Genomic DNA, 13709 nt, shown 5'->3' on the forward strand with positions numbered 1-13709 from the left:
GCGCACGGTGTGCCATGGGATTGCAAAGCCATCAAGTCGCATCTTACGCTCAGCAAAAGCTGCTTTTCACTGTAGCAGGGAGAGATGCTTATATGGCGAGTGGAAAGAGAGGGCCAAGGGCTGGACGGCCGGACCACCCACCTTTAATGACCTTTAAATTGCAGGAACTGGAAGAGCTGAGTGGCTAGCACGGGCGTGAGAGCTTGGACACCCATACGCGAGACAGATACGCAATTCAGGAGCAACTACTGGAATCGTCCTCCAGGCCAGGATAAATCCGGTGTGCTGCTTCAGTGAGTGACAGGACGGGGAAAAGCAACTATTATGTTGTCAGGAAAAACCAGCGGCGAGAGCATCTCTGCGATACCCCTGCAGGATTCCCCCGCAGCCTCGACGGGATGGGGCCCTGCACCCCTGCTTTGCAGCCACCTACTCGGTGCAAAACCAGCGCCGATATTTAAGTGCTGAAGCCGGCAGCCCTCGCACCCGTCCCACATGCATTTAAGTTACTGGACTCAACATCCAGCCGCAAGAGCCGTGTGTGGCGCGGGGAAGGCAGGGCTGCTCAGATCTCCCCTCACCTCCAGTTTGCCCAGAGACCCCCCCCCAACCATCCGAGGGCTCCCCCCAATTGCTGCCATCACCACGAGGATTTAACCCCTGAGGTTTCCCACCACCCGCGAAGGTTTTCGCCATAAACGTGGGGGTGCAAAGACGCGCATCACCGAAGTGAAGCCCAAGGCACCCCAACCTGAACGCCGGCCCACCCGTCACCCCGCAGCCCCCCCCGCCACGATCCTCCGTGGGCGCCCCTGGCCGCAGCGCACCCCGGGGACGAGCAGGGACCCCCGGCCCTGGCACCCCCCCGCCCTGCCAGGCACGGGCACGGGCACGCCCGCACCGAGGGTTGTTCCCACGGGTCACGCTCCCGCGGGGACTGGCGGGGGGTACGGCGGGGCCAGGGGTTCCCAAAGGCTCCTGCAGGATCCTGCCGGTCAGGATCCCCCGGGATCCCCCCCGGGGTCCAGGCGGGCCCGGCTCCCGGAGCACGCCCCCCTCCCCGGCCTCGGGGCCGCGGCCGGACCCCGGTCCCCCCCCCCGGCGGAGGGGGCCGGGCCCCCCGCCTCCCCTTACCTTTGTGCCCGCCGAAGGCGCCGTACCAGGAGAGCGAGAGCAGGGCGCACAGGCAGCCGAGCAGCAGCGTGAGCGCCGTGCCGCTGCGGAGCCTCATCGCCTCCTCGCCGGCGGGGGCGGCCGCATGTCCCGGGCGCGGCGCGGCCTCGGCGGCCCCGGCGAGCGCGGAGCAGCGCGGAGCGGAGCGGAGCGGAGCGGAGCGGGGCGTACCGCCCGCCCGCCCGCATGTAGCGCCCGCGCCGGGCCGGGCCGGGCCGGGCCGCGCCGGGCGGGCGGGGCGGGGCGGGGCGGGGCGGGGCGGGGCCAAGGGGGCGTTGCTAGAGGGCGGGGCCAAGGGGCGGGGCGGCAGCGGGCGGAGGGCGCCCCCGTGCGGGGGACCGCGGGGCCGCCGCCGGCAGCGGGGCGGGGGGGGGGTGAGTGTGTGTGAGAGTGTGAGTGTGTGTGTGTGTGTGTGTGAGTGTGTGAGAGTGTGTGTGTGTGACTTTGTGTGTGTGTGTGAGTGTGTGTGAGCGTGTGTGTGAGTGTGTGAGAGTGTGTGTGTGCCTGTGAGTGCGTGTGTGAGTGTGTGTGACTGTGTGTATGTGTGTGAGAGTGTGTGAGTGCGTGTGTGCGAGTGTGTGAGAGTGTGTGTGCCTGTGAGTGTGTGTGTGACTGTGTGTGACTGTGTGTATGTGTGTGTAAGAGAGTGTGTGTGTGTGTAAGCATGTGAGAGAGTGTGTGTGTGAGTGTGTGACTGTGTGACTGTGTGTGTGACTGTATGTGTGAGAGTGTGTGTGTGAGTGTGAGCGTGTGTGTGAGTGTGTGAGAGAGTGTGTGTGACTGTGTATGTGTGTGAGAGAGTGTGTGTGTAAGTGTGTGTGAGTGCATGTGTGTGTGAGTGTGTGAGAGTATGTGTGTGCCTGTGACTGTGCGTGTGTTTGAGTGTGTGTGTGCATGAGAGAGCGTGTGTGGGTGTGAGTGCGTGTGAGTGTGTGTGTGTGAGAAAGTGTGTGTGAGTGTGTGTGAGCGTGTGAGTGAGTGTGTGGGAGAGTGTGTGTGACTGTGTGTGTGTGACTGTCTGTGAGAGTCTGTGTGCACACACGTGCACATTCATGGGTTACATATATAAATACACACACCTATACACTTGGCTTATTCCTATAGATGTATATACATGCATACTTGTGCACACGCAGATGTCCGTACAAAGGTACATATATATCTATGGGTGCCTCCATGGGTCTATGCATGTGTGTGTGTGCGCACGTGTGCATGCCTGTCTCCGTATGTCTGTGTGTGTGCGCACACGTGTACACGCCTGCGTCCATATGACTGGGTGGGTGGGTCCATATGTCTCTGTGTGTGCGCACGCGCCTGCGTCCATATGTGTGTGTGCGTGCACCTGGGTCCATGTGTCTGTGGGTGTGTGCGTGTGCACCTGTGCGTGCACACGGGGGAGCACGCATCCCTGTGCAGGGGGGTGTGCGCACGGACCTTCGCACGGGGCAGCCCCCTCGGCCGTGCGGTGCAGATTCGCTGCCGTTTCCGCAGAATCGTTTCATCTTGGTTAAGGGAACGGCCTCCAATGTTTATTGAGGGAAAATCGATGCCAGATGAATATCGCGAACGGAAGCTGCCGCCCGGGAGGACACCGTCGCTCTTCCAAAGGACCTGGCATTCAGGGGTTATGGCCTCAAGCTGCTTGCCCAGGTGAAGGACAGAAGAAATCAGATTTAAAAATTATTTTGCTTGGGTTTTCTTCTGTTAATGGGTCCAGCTTTATTGCATTGCAGACCGGGAGGAGCTGTACAGCGAGGTCAGGTTTGAAATGCTGAGCTTACGTGCCTCTATCGCCTGAACTTGCTTCTGCGGTTGTTCGTGAGGTCAAACAGGAGGCGGCTGCTTGTGTGCCCCGTATGTGGGTACATAATTCCTCCGGTGAAAGTCGTCATCTTCCGTTCCCCAGAGCTCTTTTAGTGAGTAAATATTTCTCAGACGTGTAAATATTGTAGGACTGGCTTCCAGCGATCAGTCTGTTGTTTGAAATGTTTGGATCAATTAGAGAGTAATGTAAAGCGAAGCGCACGCCGGTGCCAGAGGCAGGAGTGGCGATGCAGGCGCTGGGCGATGCTCGGCCGCAGCCTCGGAGCCGGCCCAGGCGGAAGGCAGGGATGCACCGGGAGCCGGCCGGGCTCCGCGGGCACGTCTCCTGCGGGCAGCACTCCAACCGACGTGGGAATCGTTCCAAAATGGGGAAATCTGGCAAACGGTTCCTCAGGCCTTCGTTCCGTTTCCTTCTGGAAAGGCGAGGGGTGAAGGGAGCTCGGCGCCCAGGAGGGATGGGTGCAGGGGCTGCCTCGAGGTGCTCTGGGCGACACGTGTGCCTCGTTGAAAGCCATACGTGTGTACGAGGAAAAGCACGGATTGCCCGTTTCTGCAGGAGATGGTCTTGCCTACCTGCGTCCTTAGACTCTTCTCTAGTTTATAAAATAAACCACATTTTTCAAATCTTGAAATGGCCTCTCCCGGTGATGAGAAGATCCGGGAAGGAAATCGGCAGAGGGAGCCCTTTGGACGGCTCGGAAAGTTTCTGCCTTCGCTGCCAGAAGCCAGCGAGAGGCTGCGGGACCCCAGCGCAGACCATTGCTCACACCGGGCATGTCCCTCAGTAGCGAAATGTGCTGAACATCACTCTTGGGAGTATTAAAAAAAAAACAAACCTAAGGAGGCCAGATCCGTGCTTCCTGACCCGGATTTTGCAAGGCATTGCCCAAGTGACTGTCACCTGCAGAACATGAGCCAGCAGCGGGTCCCGTGTCTCAGAGCAGTTGAGCCCTTGAGCGCTTGATCGGCTCCACAGAGAGCGGCCACGTCCCCAGGCTCGGACCCCCAACCCAGCACACCCACCCGTAACTCGCTCCTCGGCTGCAGATAAAGCCTCAACCACACCAGCAATAGCATTTTCATCATTAGAGCAAAGAAAACAAGCCCCAGAAGCTCTGTCCCACCTAGCCTCCTTCCTTTCTCACTTTAAACCTATGTGTTAAACCCAGGAGCCAGCAGAGGATTCACAGGAATTAATGGCAAAAACCCTCCAGAGGTGGCAGACAAGTAAAAGCTGCTTGTGGGAAAGGCGTGTGAAATCCTACTGCCATTAAAGAGTTGAGAGAAATAACATGACATGTTTTAGTGCATTAGATGATGGCTGTTTATTTTCAGATGTGCAAAATGCTCCTACTGCTCAGGACGTGTGGTGTGTCTGGAGCAGAAGAGAACAGAATAACATTAATAATTTCTCCAGGACAATTAATTAGACTCTTTCTCAAGGATAAAGCTTAATCTGATTTCTGCTGTTATACTTTGTCTTCATAAAAGTCTGAAGAAATGAATGAGTTTATGCCACCCTCACATCACAAAAACCTTGGGCTCTCTTGGAAAAAAAATGAGGGACTAAGTGAAATTGCCAGCAGTTGGGATTTTTACATCAGAACTGCAAAGTTCCCTTTTATTCTTAAAGTCCCTCCCTCTAACCTGGTTTTGGCTTTTATTCTGTTTTTAACAAGCAAGTTTTGAGCCTTGGTCCCTTTGCAGAGCAAAGTTTAACATATGAACTGCAGAGACTCAAAACCCCAGCAGCAAATAAACAGAGTGAAGATGGTTTTTTAAGGTGATCTCATGATCTTTGAACAGTTGATGTTGGCAATACTGAGCATGCTGCAGAAATGAGAACCTTCCACGGAAAGCACTCCAATAGCAATCCACAGGTCCTGAGGCAATTACAAATATTAGAAGGAGAAAACATTTATTAGGTCTAGATATAAAATGTAATCCAGATTTACAGCTGATTTTATCAAGCTCTCTAAAGAGCTTGGCTCTGGACTTTGGCCCATCTGTGAGCAGGTCAGGCTCGGTCCTTCCCAGGCTGCTTTAAGCAAAGAACACTTGCTGTTTTTCTCATAAACCAAAGTAACTTCATTTTCTATGTATTTTATAGGTCGCTGTGTTCAAACATCACCAGGACTTGTTTCACTGCAGTGCAAATATTTCCAAATTCTCCTTAGCCACGAGAGATGAGTATCACAACAGGGTGCTTACCTTCAATGTGTTGACATGTTGATGCTTTAATTCAGGGCAAAAGCTACAAGTCAGGTTCTCAAAGCAACACTCACCCCAAGCAATTTGTGTACGTTGCAAAAAGTTCCTTTTCACCTTTGGGAACACAAAATCCTTACGTATTCGCACGACGCTCATAGCGTGCTTGTACTTTGTGCCTGCTCTCCATCCATTTTTCCCTATCTGCTCCTCTGTCTCAATGAAAAAACTGTCCCAGAGTTTTTTGCCCTTAAAAGTTTCACATCACACCTATGAGCAATGGTGCTGAGCCTGTGTAAACACCTGACGTGGCAGAGCTAACCTTCAGGAAAACTCAACCTCAGAAATGAGACAGCAAAAAAACCACAACCCACTCGGCTTTCCCTTCTGCCTGTGCTGTTGAGGAAGGAGGGTTTCGGCTTCGGAGGCGGTGAACAGTGTTTTCACTGGGCTAGAGGAGGAGGGAAACCATCACGGGACCAGGCTGAGTCACCAGCATCTGACCCGATGCATCCGGAGGATCCTGCACCTCTCCAGAAACCTCTGGAAGGAGCGTGTGGCACCGTGGCAGGGTGTTGACCGCGGCACCCGGTCCAGCCCGACGAGCGCCTGCCCGCTGCGGCTCTGCGCCGTCCCTCCGTCACCGCACACCGTCCTGCTAGAGCCGGGGCGTGCTTCCCAAACCTGCCCCTCCTCACCGGGAGTGCCAGGGCAGTGATGGGGTCCTCAGGCTGGGGCGATGATTTGGGGAAGAATTCCCTCCGGAAAATCATCATCAGCCTCTGTTGTGGTTTGCAAGCAAGGAAAAGACTGGACACTGTCATCCTCCCCCCGCCCCCAGCTTCATCCTGCCAGGACTTTACTGCAAACATTAAAAGTTTGGACATAAGGAGCGTTTCTAGTGATTGTGCCCCCGGAGCAAGAGTCTCACCAAATATTTTTAAACACTTCCCAGCAGAATGTGGGTGTAGAGAGAAAGCAGAGCACTGCTGGGATGCTAATTGCTCCTTTTTGAGCCTTTCCTCTGTAACTTTGAAATTTTAGACTCAAACAGCTTTTTTTTCCCATCCCCTTTGCTGTTCCTTTGCTGCATCCATCCGTGAAGCTGGCTGCTCATCAGCTAGGGCTGACAAACCACTTTTTGGGCAGGGGTTGCTGTGATGCTATGGGATTCCTAAAGAACCATAAGAAAACATCCAGGCAGCCAGTGCTTCACGCTGAGAATGCCAAAACCCAGATCCTCCAGCAAACAGAGGGAAAAACATCTCAAGTTAATATATGTGGGAATACAGCACAGCTTCTGACATGGCCTCTCCAGGGGGCTGAGAAACTGCCGGGAGGCCCGTCCCAGGGCTGGGGGCAATAGGAAATGCTGGGAGAGCGAGGTCCGAGGTCTGTGCCAGAGAAGGGCTTGCTGGGAGGAAATCCCCGACCTTGAGGAGGAGGAGGAGGAGGAGACGACTCACTGAGTCACCCCTGTCCCGTGATCGGTGAGCTAAACAACCAGCAGGCTGGTGAAAGCCTTGTTTTCCTTATGTTTTGTAAAAGTGCATGATGTCATGACCAGAAAGCTGAGCGTGACTCAGCACGCCCCACCAGGAGAAGGGAGATTCCCTCTGGCTTTTGGCCCCTTCCATATTTGCCAACTGGATGAAAGTTCACACAGAGGAAAACTCGGATTTCTGCTTTTAATTTGGTGCATCGCCTGATAATTATAAATGCATCAATTAATCTGGGGACCCAACTGGCTTGAAAAGACCTGGCAACTTGAGGACAACCCACTGTGCCTCAAACACCCAGGCAGTGAGGGAGAAGGGAATAAGGAATCGGTCCCGTCTGGGTCGGCAGCAACTCAGTGCCTAAGGAATGAATGTTCTGGGGCTGGGTCCCAAAATACAAGTCTCTGGCCCTATAAATGAGACCAAAAGTGGCCGTCAGAGTCCCTCAGAAATAGGACATGAGATGGACATGCTGGAGATGCTGCTTGGCAAGGCAGATTCAACATTGGCAGAGTGTCCTGTACTGCATGCCTTGCTACCGCTGGTCCCTCTTCTGATTTTATGGAGGAAAAAAATAATCCAATGATGTCAAGTCAGCAACTTGCACCGACATTTTCAGAAATAAGGATATTCACAGCAAAAAGGCAAAAGGGAAGGTGAGTGCAATACGCCTTTGCTGTGTGCCCAAACCTTTCAATATCTCGTGCTGTAAAAGCTGGTGAATCATGCCCTGCACAGCATCACTCATGCTTAAACCTGAATCTGCTTATGTTTAAACTTTAACTCATCACTTCACGGTGGAATATTTGCCATGTCGTACCTGGAAATCGAAATTCCTAGAAAACTTCTAAAGTTAAAAAGGGCAATCCTTTCCACTGTAAATACTATTTTCTAGAAAAGTGTCGCAATTTCAAAACTGCCACACATACGCCAAAAATGGATCTATACGGAAGGCCAAGTGTCTTAACATACGTACTTTAGGTTCAGAAATAAACTACCACCCCATCATGGAAATTAAAACTTACCCTTCTCTTGATTGCAGAAGGTGATAAATCATGACACAGTTTCTCCTAAGTTTTTATTATCTTAAACCAAGAAATACGTCACTAAGAGACAGAGTGGTCAGGCCCTTGGGTGAGAGGGAATTAACACCAACGAGGAACCTAATAATCATTGATCCATCTTTATTTAATCACACTTGGACGGCGCAGACGGCATGTTCTGCCAGCTGGACTCTCCTGTGGCCAGATTAAGCGGCCTGTCAACTGTATCTGATCTGCAAAGAAATACTGCTGCCAACCAACTTGGAAAGCCCCCAGACCATCCTCCTTAATGTCAGTTGTGTTTACACCAGGATCTTTATTTTTAGCCCCCTCTTCCGAAACACTGGGTTCAGGGAAGAGCATTAGCTGAAGAGTTATTTATTCCCGCCACGCTGAGCATGCAAACCCCTCCGATGGGAGCGGGGCAGGCGCACGGCTCCCCACCTCCGTCACCCTGCCGGGTTGGCCCTGCTCGCCCCGATGCAGAAGATGGAGGCGACGGGCAGGAGCGGGATGGCCGAGTGCCACGTTGGCGTGTGCTCTGGCTAATGCTGGTGCCTGCTGCCAGGCAGCGATGGGGACCAGTTCATCCGGGGGCTGTCCCGGGGTGCACAGCAGACCCCCGGTCGTCTTTCCCCACCGGTGGGTCCCGGAGGCCATGCGGCCACCCAGAAGGTATCGACGCCGCACTCGCTCCCCGTTGACAAGGCACCGGTGATGCTTTTGTGATCAGCACGGCCCTGACCCCCCAAACCGCCCCGCTCCCTGTCGCTGCCCCCACCGCCGTTTGGGGATGCAAGCCCGGGCAGAGTGGAAACGGAGAAACCAGAAACCAGCAGGGCAGGGAGCCGAACAGCGGGCATTTGCAAGCATTCACAGATTTTCTTCCGGCTGCAGGCGACATACCGATGAGCACGCCCCGGAGAAAACGAAAGCCGTAAGGTGCCCGCGGGCGCTGGGAACGGCCGGGACCCCGGCCCGCAGCCGGGACCCCCGGGGAGCTAGAACCGGGGGGCGGAGCCTGGCTCCCAGGAGGCGGAGCCTAGACGCCGGGGGCGGAGCCAGGAACGGGGACACCCGCGCTTCGACGCGGGGCTCGGGGGCGGTGCCTGTCGCTCGGGGGCGGGGCGAGCGCGCTGCGGCCCCTCCCCTCGGCGCTATAAGGCGGCGGCGCAGAGCGCGGCTCCCGCCCCACCGCCCAGCCCGCCGCCGTCCCGCCCGGCTCCCCGACCGCAATTCCTGCTGCGCCACAGCCATGGCGGCGCTGACGGTGAAAGCCTACCTGCTGGGCAAGGAGGAGGCGGCCCGCGAGATCCGCCGCTTCTCCCTCCCGCCGCCCGCCCGCTACCAAGCCATCCACGACCGCGTCGCCGAGCTCTTCCAGGGGCTGCTGCGGGCCGGGCCGCCGCCCGCCTTCCGTATGCACTACAAGGGTGAGCGGGGGGGGCTGGGGGGGAACATCAGCGGAGCCGGGTCGTCCCCGCATCGGTGGCGGGTCGGGCCCCGAGACCGGTGCCCCGGGGGGTGGGAAGGCCTCAGGGGAGGGGGCTGCCCCCCCCCCCCCCCCCCCGGGCTCCCTGCCGTGACACCTGAGCGGGCACCTAATCCCGCGCTTCACCCTCCCTAGATGAAGACGGGGACCTGATTGCTTTTTCCACCGACGAGGAGCTGGAGATGGCGATGCCTTATGTGCAGGATGGCGTCTTTCGTGTTTACGTCAAAGGTAACGCCGCACAGCCCCGAAGGGCGGTAGCAGGTCTCCGGCATCGCGCTGCGCGCTGGCTGGCAGGCCTCCGAAAACGGGAGAAGCAAACCCTGGCCCTTCGCCTTGTGCTCAGGGGCCTGGCGTAACCTGCAGCCGTCAGGGCGGGGGGGGGAGGTTAAATAAAGGGCAGGGTAATATGCCAGAATATGAATCCTCCCTGCTGAGGTAGGTAGACACATCACAAGTTTCCTCGTAGCCCTGGCATCTCAGCTGGCCCAATGCGAGCCACTGTTGTCATGCTGGCTCCCTGGCAATGCTAGCCTGGCACCGGTATCTTTAATATCCACAACAGTACGTTAGGAAGTCTTAATTCCAGCAATTCTAGCTTATTCAGTGCATAGTTGCTCCCTAGTCCCTTCTGTTTGGGTAGGTACCTGCAGAGCTTTATCTGCAGTCCATCTAATGAGTCACAGGAGCCAGCGGCTGTTGTCCCTGTTCTCATCTGTTATGCCTCCTGGCATTTCTTGGTAACTCCCTCTCCAGAAACATTTTGTTCTTGCAGTGCTTAGCAAGGTAGGATGAGAAGCCAAATGGGGTAGTGCAGTACTAATCTAAAATAAACACGCCAAGAGACTGTTAAGGATAGGGCATGCTCAGTTTGAGGAGCAGGTATCTTTGCAAAACCCCTTCGTACTCGGTTTAAGTTCTCTTACATGCCCCCGGCTTGTGTTTGGCAGCCAGTGTAAAAATAAACTCATCTAGTAAGTCAATACTGCTCTGACAAGGGCTGTTTGTGCTTCCTTCTCCTCTGCCTCATTTCCAGCCTTTAAATAGTAACCTCGTTCTTGATGCGAAGTTTCCTTTCCTTAATAGAGAAGAAGGAGTGCAAGCGGGAACATCGCTCGCAATGCAGCCAGGAGCCTCCCCGTGACATGGTGCACCCCAATGTGATCTGTGATGGCTGTGAAGGACCAGTGGTGGGTGCCAGGTTCAAGTGCACTGTCTGTCCAGACTATGACCTGTGCAGCACCTGTGAGGGTAAAGGCATCCACAAGGAGCACAACATGGTGATGTTTCAAAGTCCACTGCTCAATCCGTTTGAGGTGAGCAAAATTTATGGAGGGGAACTAATGAATGGGATATTTCTCAAATTTAAGTCATAAGTTTCAGTTGCTCAGAATCTGGCTGTGTGAACAGTCACATGATGAACGTTGCCCTTTACAGTGGCTGCCTCGAGGACGCTGGCTCCGTAAAATGCGGCATGGTGTTCCACCCTTCCCATGGATGCACTGCTGGGGATATCCTGGCCCTGCAGCTCCATGCCAAAACTCCGAACAAGCCCAAGCCAGTGCTGCAGCGTCCAGTCCACCCACTGCAGAAGGTAAGAGGAGATGCCCTGGTAAACAAGGGAGTGGTGGAGCCAGACTAGCTGAGGTTCTGCAGCACAGGGTAGAATCTGGGTGGAAAAATAGACATGGGAACTAATCTAATCTGCTTGAAATAACTAGCACCTTTCAGCACAGAGTGGGATTATTTTAAGGCATGCTTGGGCCCATGCAATCGATGAGGATGCAGAGAGAGTATCTGGAACCAAACCAAGCTGAGCTGTTAGGTTAAGCATGTCACTACTCTACTCCAGATCTGCCTTTCAGCATGGCTAATGAGCCTTAACAATGCTAATGCCACTGATTCTCTGTTCCAGAGGTAGCTCAGAGTTAGGTTTTTGTCTCTATACTGCCTTTGTTGTGTGGTGTATGCAAGTGACAGGAAACAACCACCAAGATCTCATGGGGATACACTCTGTAGGTGCTCTTTCCCTCTGAGCTTCTACATGTGCTAACAGAAATTGTTTTTCTAGAAGCTTCTACTAACAGCCAGCCTCAGGACCCCAATGTCACCTTCTTAAAGAATGTTGGGGAGAGTGTTGCAGCTTTTCTGAGCCCCCTGGGTAAGTGACTTAGTTTGTTATCTGAATCCCTGAGACTGGCTTAAAGGTCCTCTTAACAGGAGCAGCATTCAGCTGTTGTGACTGATACTGGAACTACCTCATGCTACTAAGCCTTGAAGGCTTAATTTACTCCTGGTACTAATAATGCCTAGGCTTAGAACAGCCACTTGGTACCTTCTCAGAGCCCTCTTTTGGGAGGAAATGAGGAAAGATTTCATTAACATGTCACCACTGTAACACTAATTTTAAGTCAGTGGTGACTCAGGATTTTGCTTGGCTTATGTGGACATGGATAACTTCTGCCCTGACCCTCTAAATGTACGGCTTGTCTATCTAGAGGAGGATGACTATTTGGTACTTAATGAATCTTTGTTTAAATGATACTTTGCATTTTAATTCCTGCATGTTACATGGCAAACTGTAGGATTACAGAAACCTTAAAGCATTTAGACCAGGATTGATCCATGCTCATTTAGGACTGTGCTTTAGAAAAATCTCCATAAGACTTTCTCCATCTCAAATGCACTTCTAGGTATTGAAGTTGATATTGATGTGGAACATGGAGGACAGAGAAGCAAAGTGACTCCTGCTTCAAACAATCAAGAGAAGAACAATGCCGAGTCAAGCAGCAGTACTCTTAACCAGAATGTTCAGACCAAACCAGACTGGAATAACACAGATTCTGCTACAGAAGTAAATGCTGTTGCAGAGCAGATACAAGACATGGTGATAGATTCTGCGCCCACACAAATGGAAGATGGCAGCTTCCAGTCCCAGGTACAAGAACTATGACACTAATTTAATAATGCTTGCTGAGGCTTTACTAAAAAGGAAGATAATAATTTAGCATGCACTGTGGGATTCAATAGCAGATTAAGTGATATACAGCACCTTTGCTTTAACTTTACAGGCTTACAGCAAAGGTGGTGGGACTTGTGGTGGGTGTAACCCTTCGTTTTAAAGGCAGATAGTAGGAGCATGCATCCTACCTGGAAAGTGCTACAGCACCTGTACCTTTCTTCTTCCCATTTCAGGAACACAGTGAGTCCAGCAGTTCATCAGGGGGTGATGAGGACTGGACCCACTTATCTTCCAAAGAAGTGGATCCTTCCACAGGTGAACTGCAGTCTCTGCAAATGCCAGAGACAGAGGGTCCCAACTCCCTGGATATATCTCAGGATCCTCCCCAACCAGGACCTACAGGACTGCGAGAAGCTGCACTCTACCCACATCTCCCACCAGGTATGAGAATGTGTGCGGGTTTCATAGCTGAGAGCAGTTTTCACTCAGGAACTGTCAACTTGCCTGACATAAGCAGATCTGCTTTTAGGGATGGTAGAAACTAAGGTCACATAAATTACAGCTAAACTTGACCAAACTTTGTTAGCGGGTATAGCAGCTCTTGTAGCCTGTTAGAGATGGTCAGGTTCTTCTCCTCTTGAATATGGGCAGCCAAGTCTTGTTAAGACTTCTGGCCTTGGACTAATATGCCACTTGAGCAACATGAAAAAAGGTGGTATCCTAAATCATGTCCTTGCTATGTACTTTTCAAGGGAGCCTTTCAATGCAGGACGCAGACTAGTACATCCTGTGGCTTTTAGACAGCATTCTTTTGGTGGGGGCCAGTAACAGTATACAAGGCCACTTAACTGAGATCAGCAGCACAGAGTCCTACAGCAAGGCCAGCTGAGTCTGACTCAGCAGTTTTCTTGGCTGGTTATGTATCTTTTATCTCAAACATCTGCCTTCCTGGGAGACAAAAGGAAAGCATGTCTTCTAGCATTTAATCAGCTATGCTGGATTTACTAGGATTAGTGCTACCTACTGTGTGTTATTAGAGCCTTGGCTGGTTTGCCAATTACATGAAATATTTCAACTTTAAACTATTCTTCTCTTAACAGAAGCAGACCCTCGCCTTATTGAATCTCTGTCCCAGATGCTCTCTATGGGCTTCTCTGATGAGGGTGGATGGCTCACTCGACTCCTGCAGACAAAGAACTGCGACATTGGGGCTGCACTAGATGCCATCCAGTATTCTAAGCAGCCACCTCACTTGTAGTCTGTGTAACAGAAAGCACTTTCCTTCTAACTGAAAGCAGACAGTGCAGTACAACTCAGTGGTTCATCTTTCTTCCTGCTAAGGGTTTCTGTCTTGTGTTCCTAAGTGCTTGTAGAATGGAGGAAAAATAAATACTACTTCCTGTGATGAGTCTGAGTTTTAAGTATCACAGCTGTACTATTTTGTTTACTGTAACTTAATTAAAAGAGCAGAGGGACTAGGCTAAGAGTATGTGATGTCATCAAGCAGC

At 52.8% G+C, this 13709-nt stretch overlaps 2 protein-coding genes across 4 annotated transcripts in view; one reads left to right on the forward strand and one right to left on the reverse strand.

Annotated features, from left to right (window-relative positions):
• MGAT4B (alpha-1,3-mannosyl-glycoprotein 4-beta-N-acetylglucosaminyltransferase B) overlaps positions 1-1368 on the reverse strand; it is a 52814-nt gene extending 51446 nt beyond the window's left edge. Inside the window, exon 1 of the mRNA XM_052816605.1 lies at positions 1135-1368. Coding sequence (XP_052672565.1) covers positions 1135-1231 — 97 coding nt within the window. The 5' untranslated portion in view covers positions 1232-1368. The remainder of the gene's footprint in view (positions 1-1134) is intronic.
• A 7555-nt stretch (positions 1369-8923) lies between these two features.
• Positions 8924-13606, forward strand: SQSTM1 (sequestosome 1). Of its 3 annotated transcripts, none has more exons than XM_052772252.1 (8): positions 8924-9180; positions 9375-9470; positions 10326-10555; positions 10677-10833; positions 11311-11400; positions 11933-12177; positions 12435-12642; positions 13302-13606. In XM_052772252.1, exons 1-8 carry the CDS (start codon positions 9003-9005, stop codon positions 13457-13459), a joined length of 1362 nt encoding a protein of 453 aa, XP_052628212.1. In that variant the 5' UTR covers positions 8924-9002; the 3' UTR covers positions 13460-13606. The 3 variants fall into 3 exon arrangements, with proteins under 3 accessions (XP_052628212.1, XP_052628213.1, XP_052628214.1); XM_052772253.1 differs by having other exon boundaries at positions 11314-11400; XM_052772254.1 differs by lacking the exon at positions 11311-11400.
• The last annotated feature ends 103 nt before the right edge of the window (positions 13607-13709 follow it).

This window comes from Harpia harpyja, chromosome 20, assembly GCF_026419915.1.
Source record: "Harpia harpyja isolate bHarHar1 chromosome 20, bHarHar1 primary haplotype, whole genome shotgun sequence".
Taxonomy (NCBI): Eukaryota; Metazoa; Chordata; class Aves; order Accipitriformes; family Accipitridae; genus Harpia; species Harpia harpyja.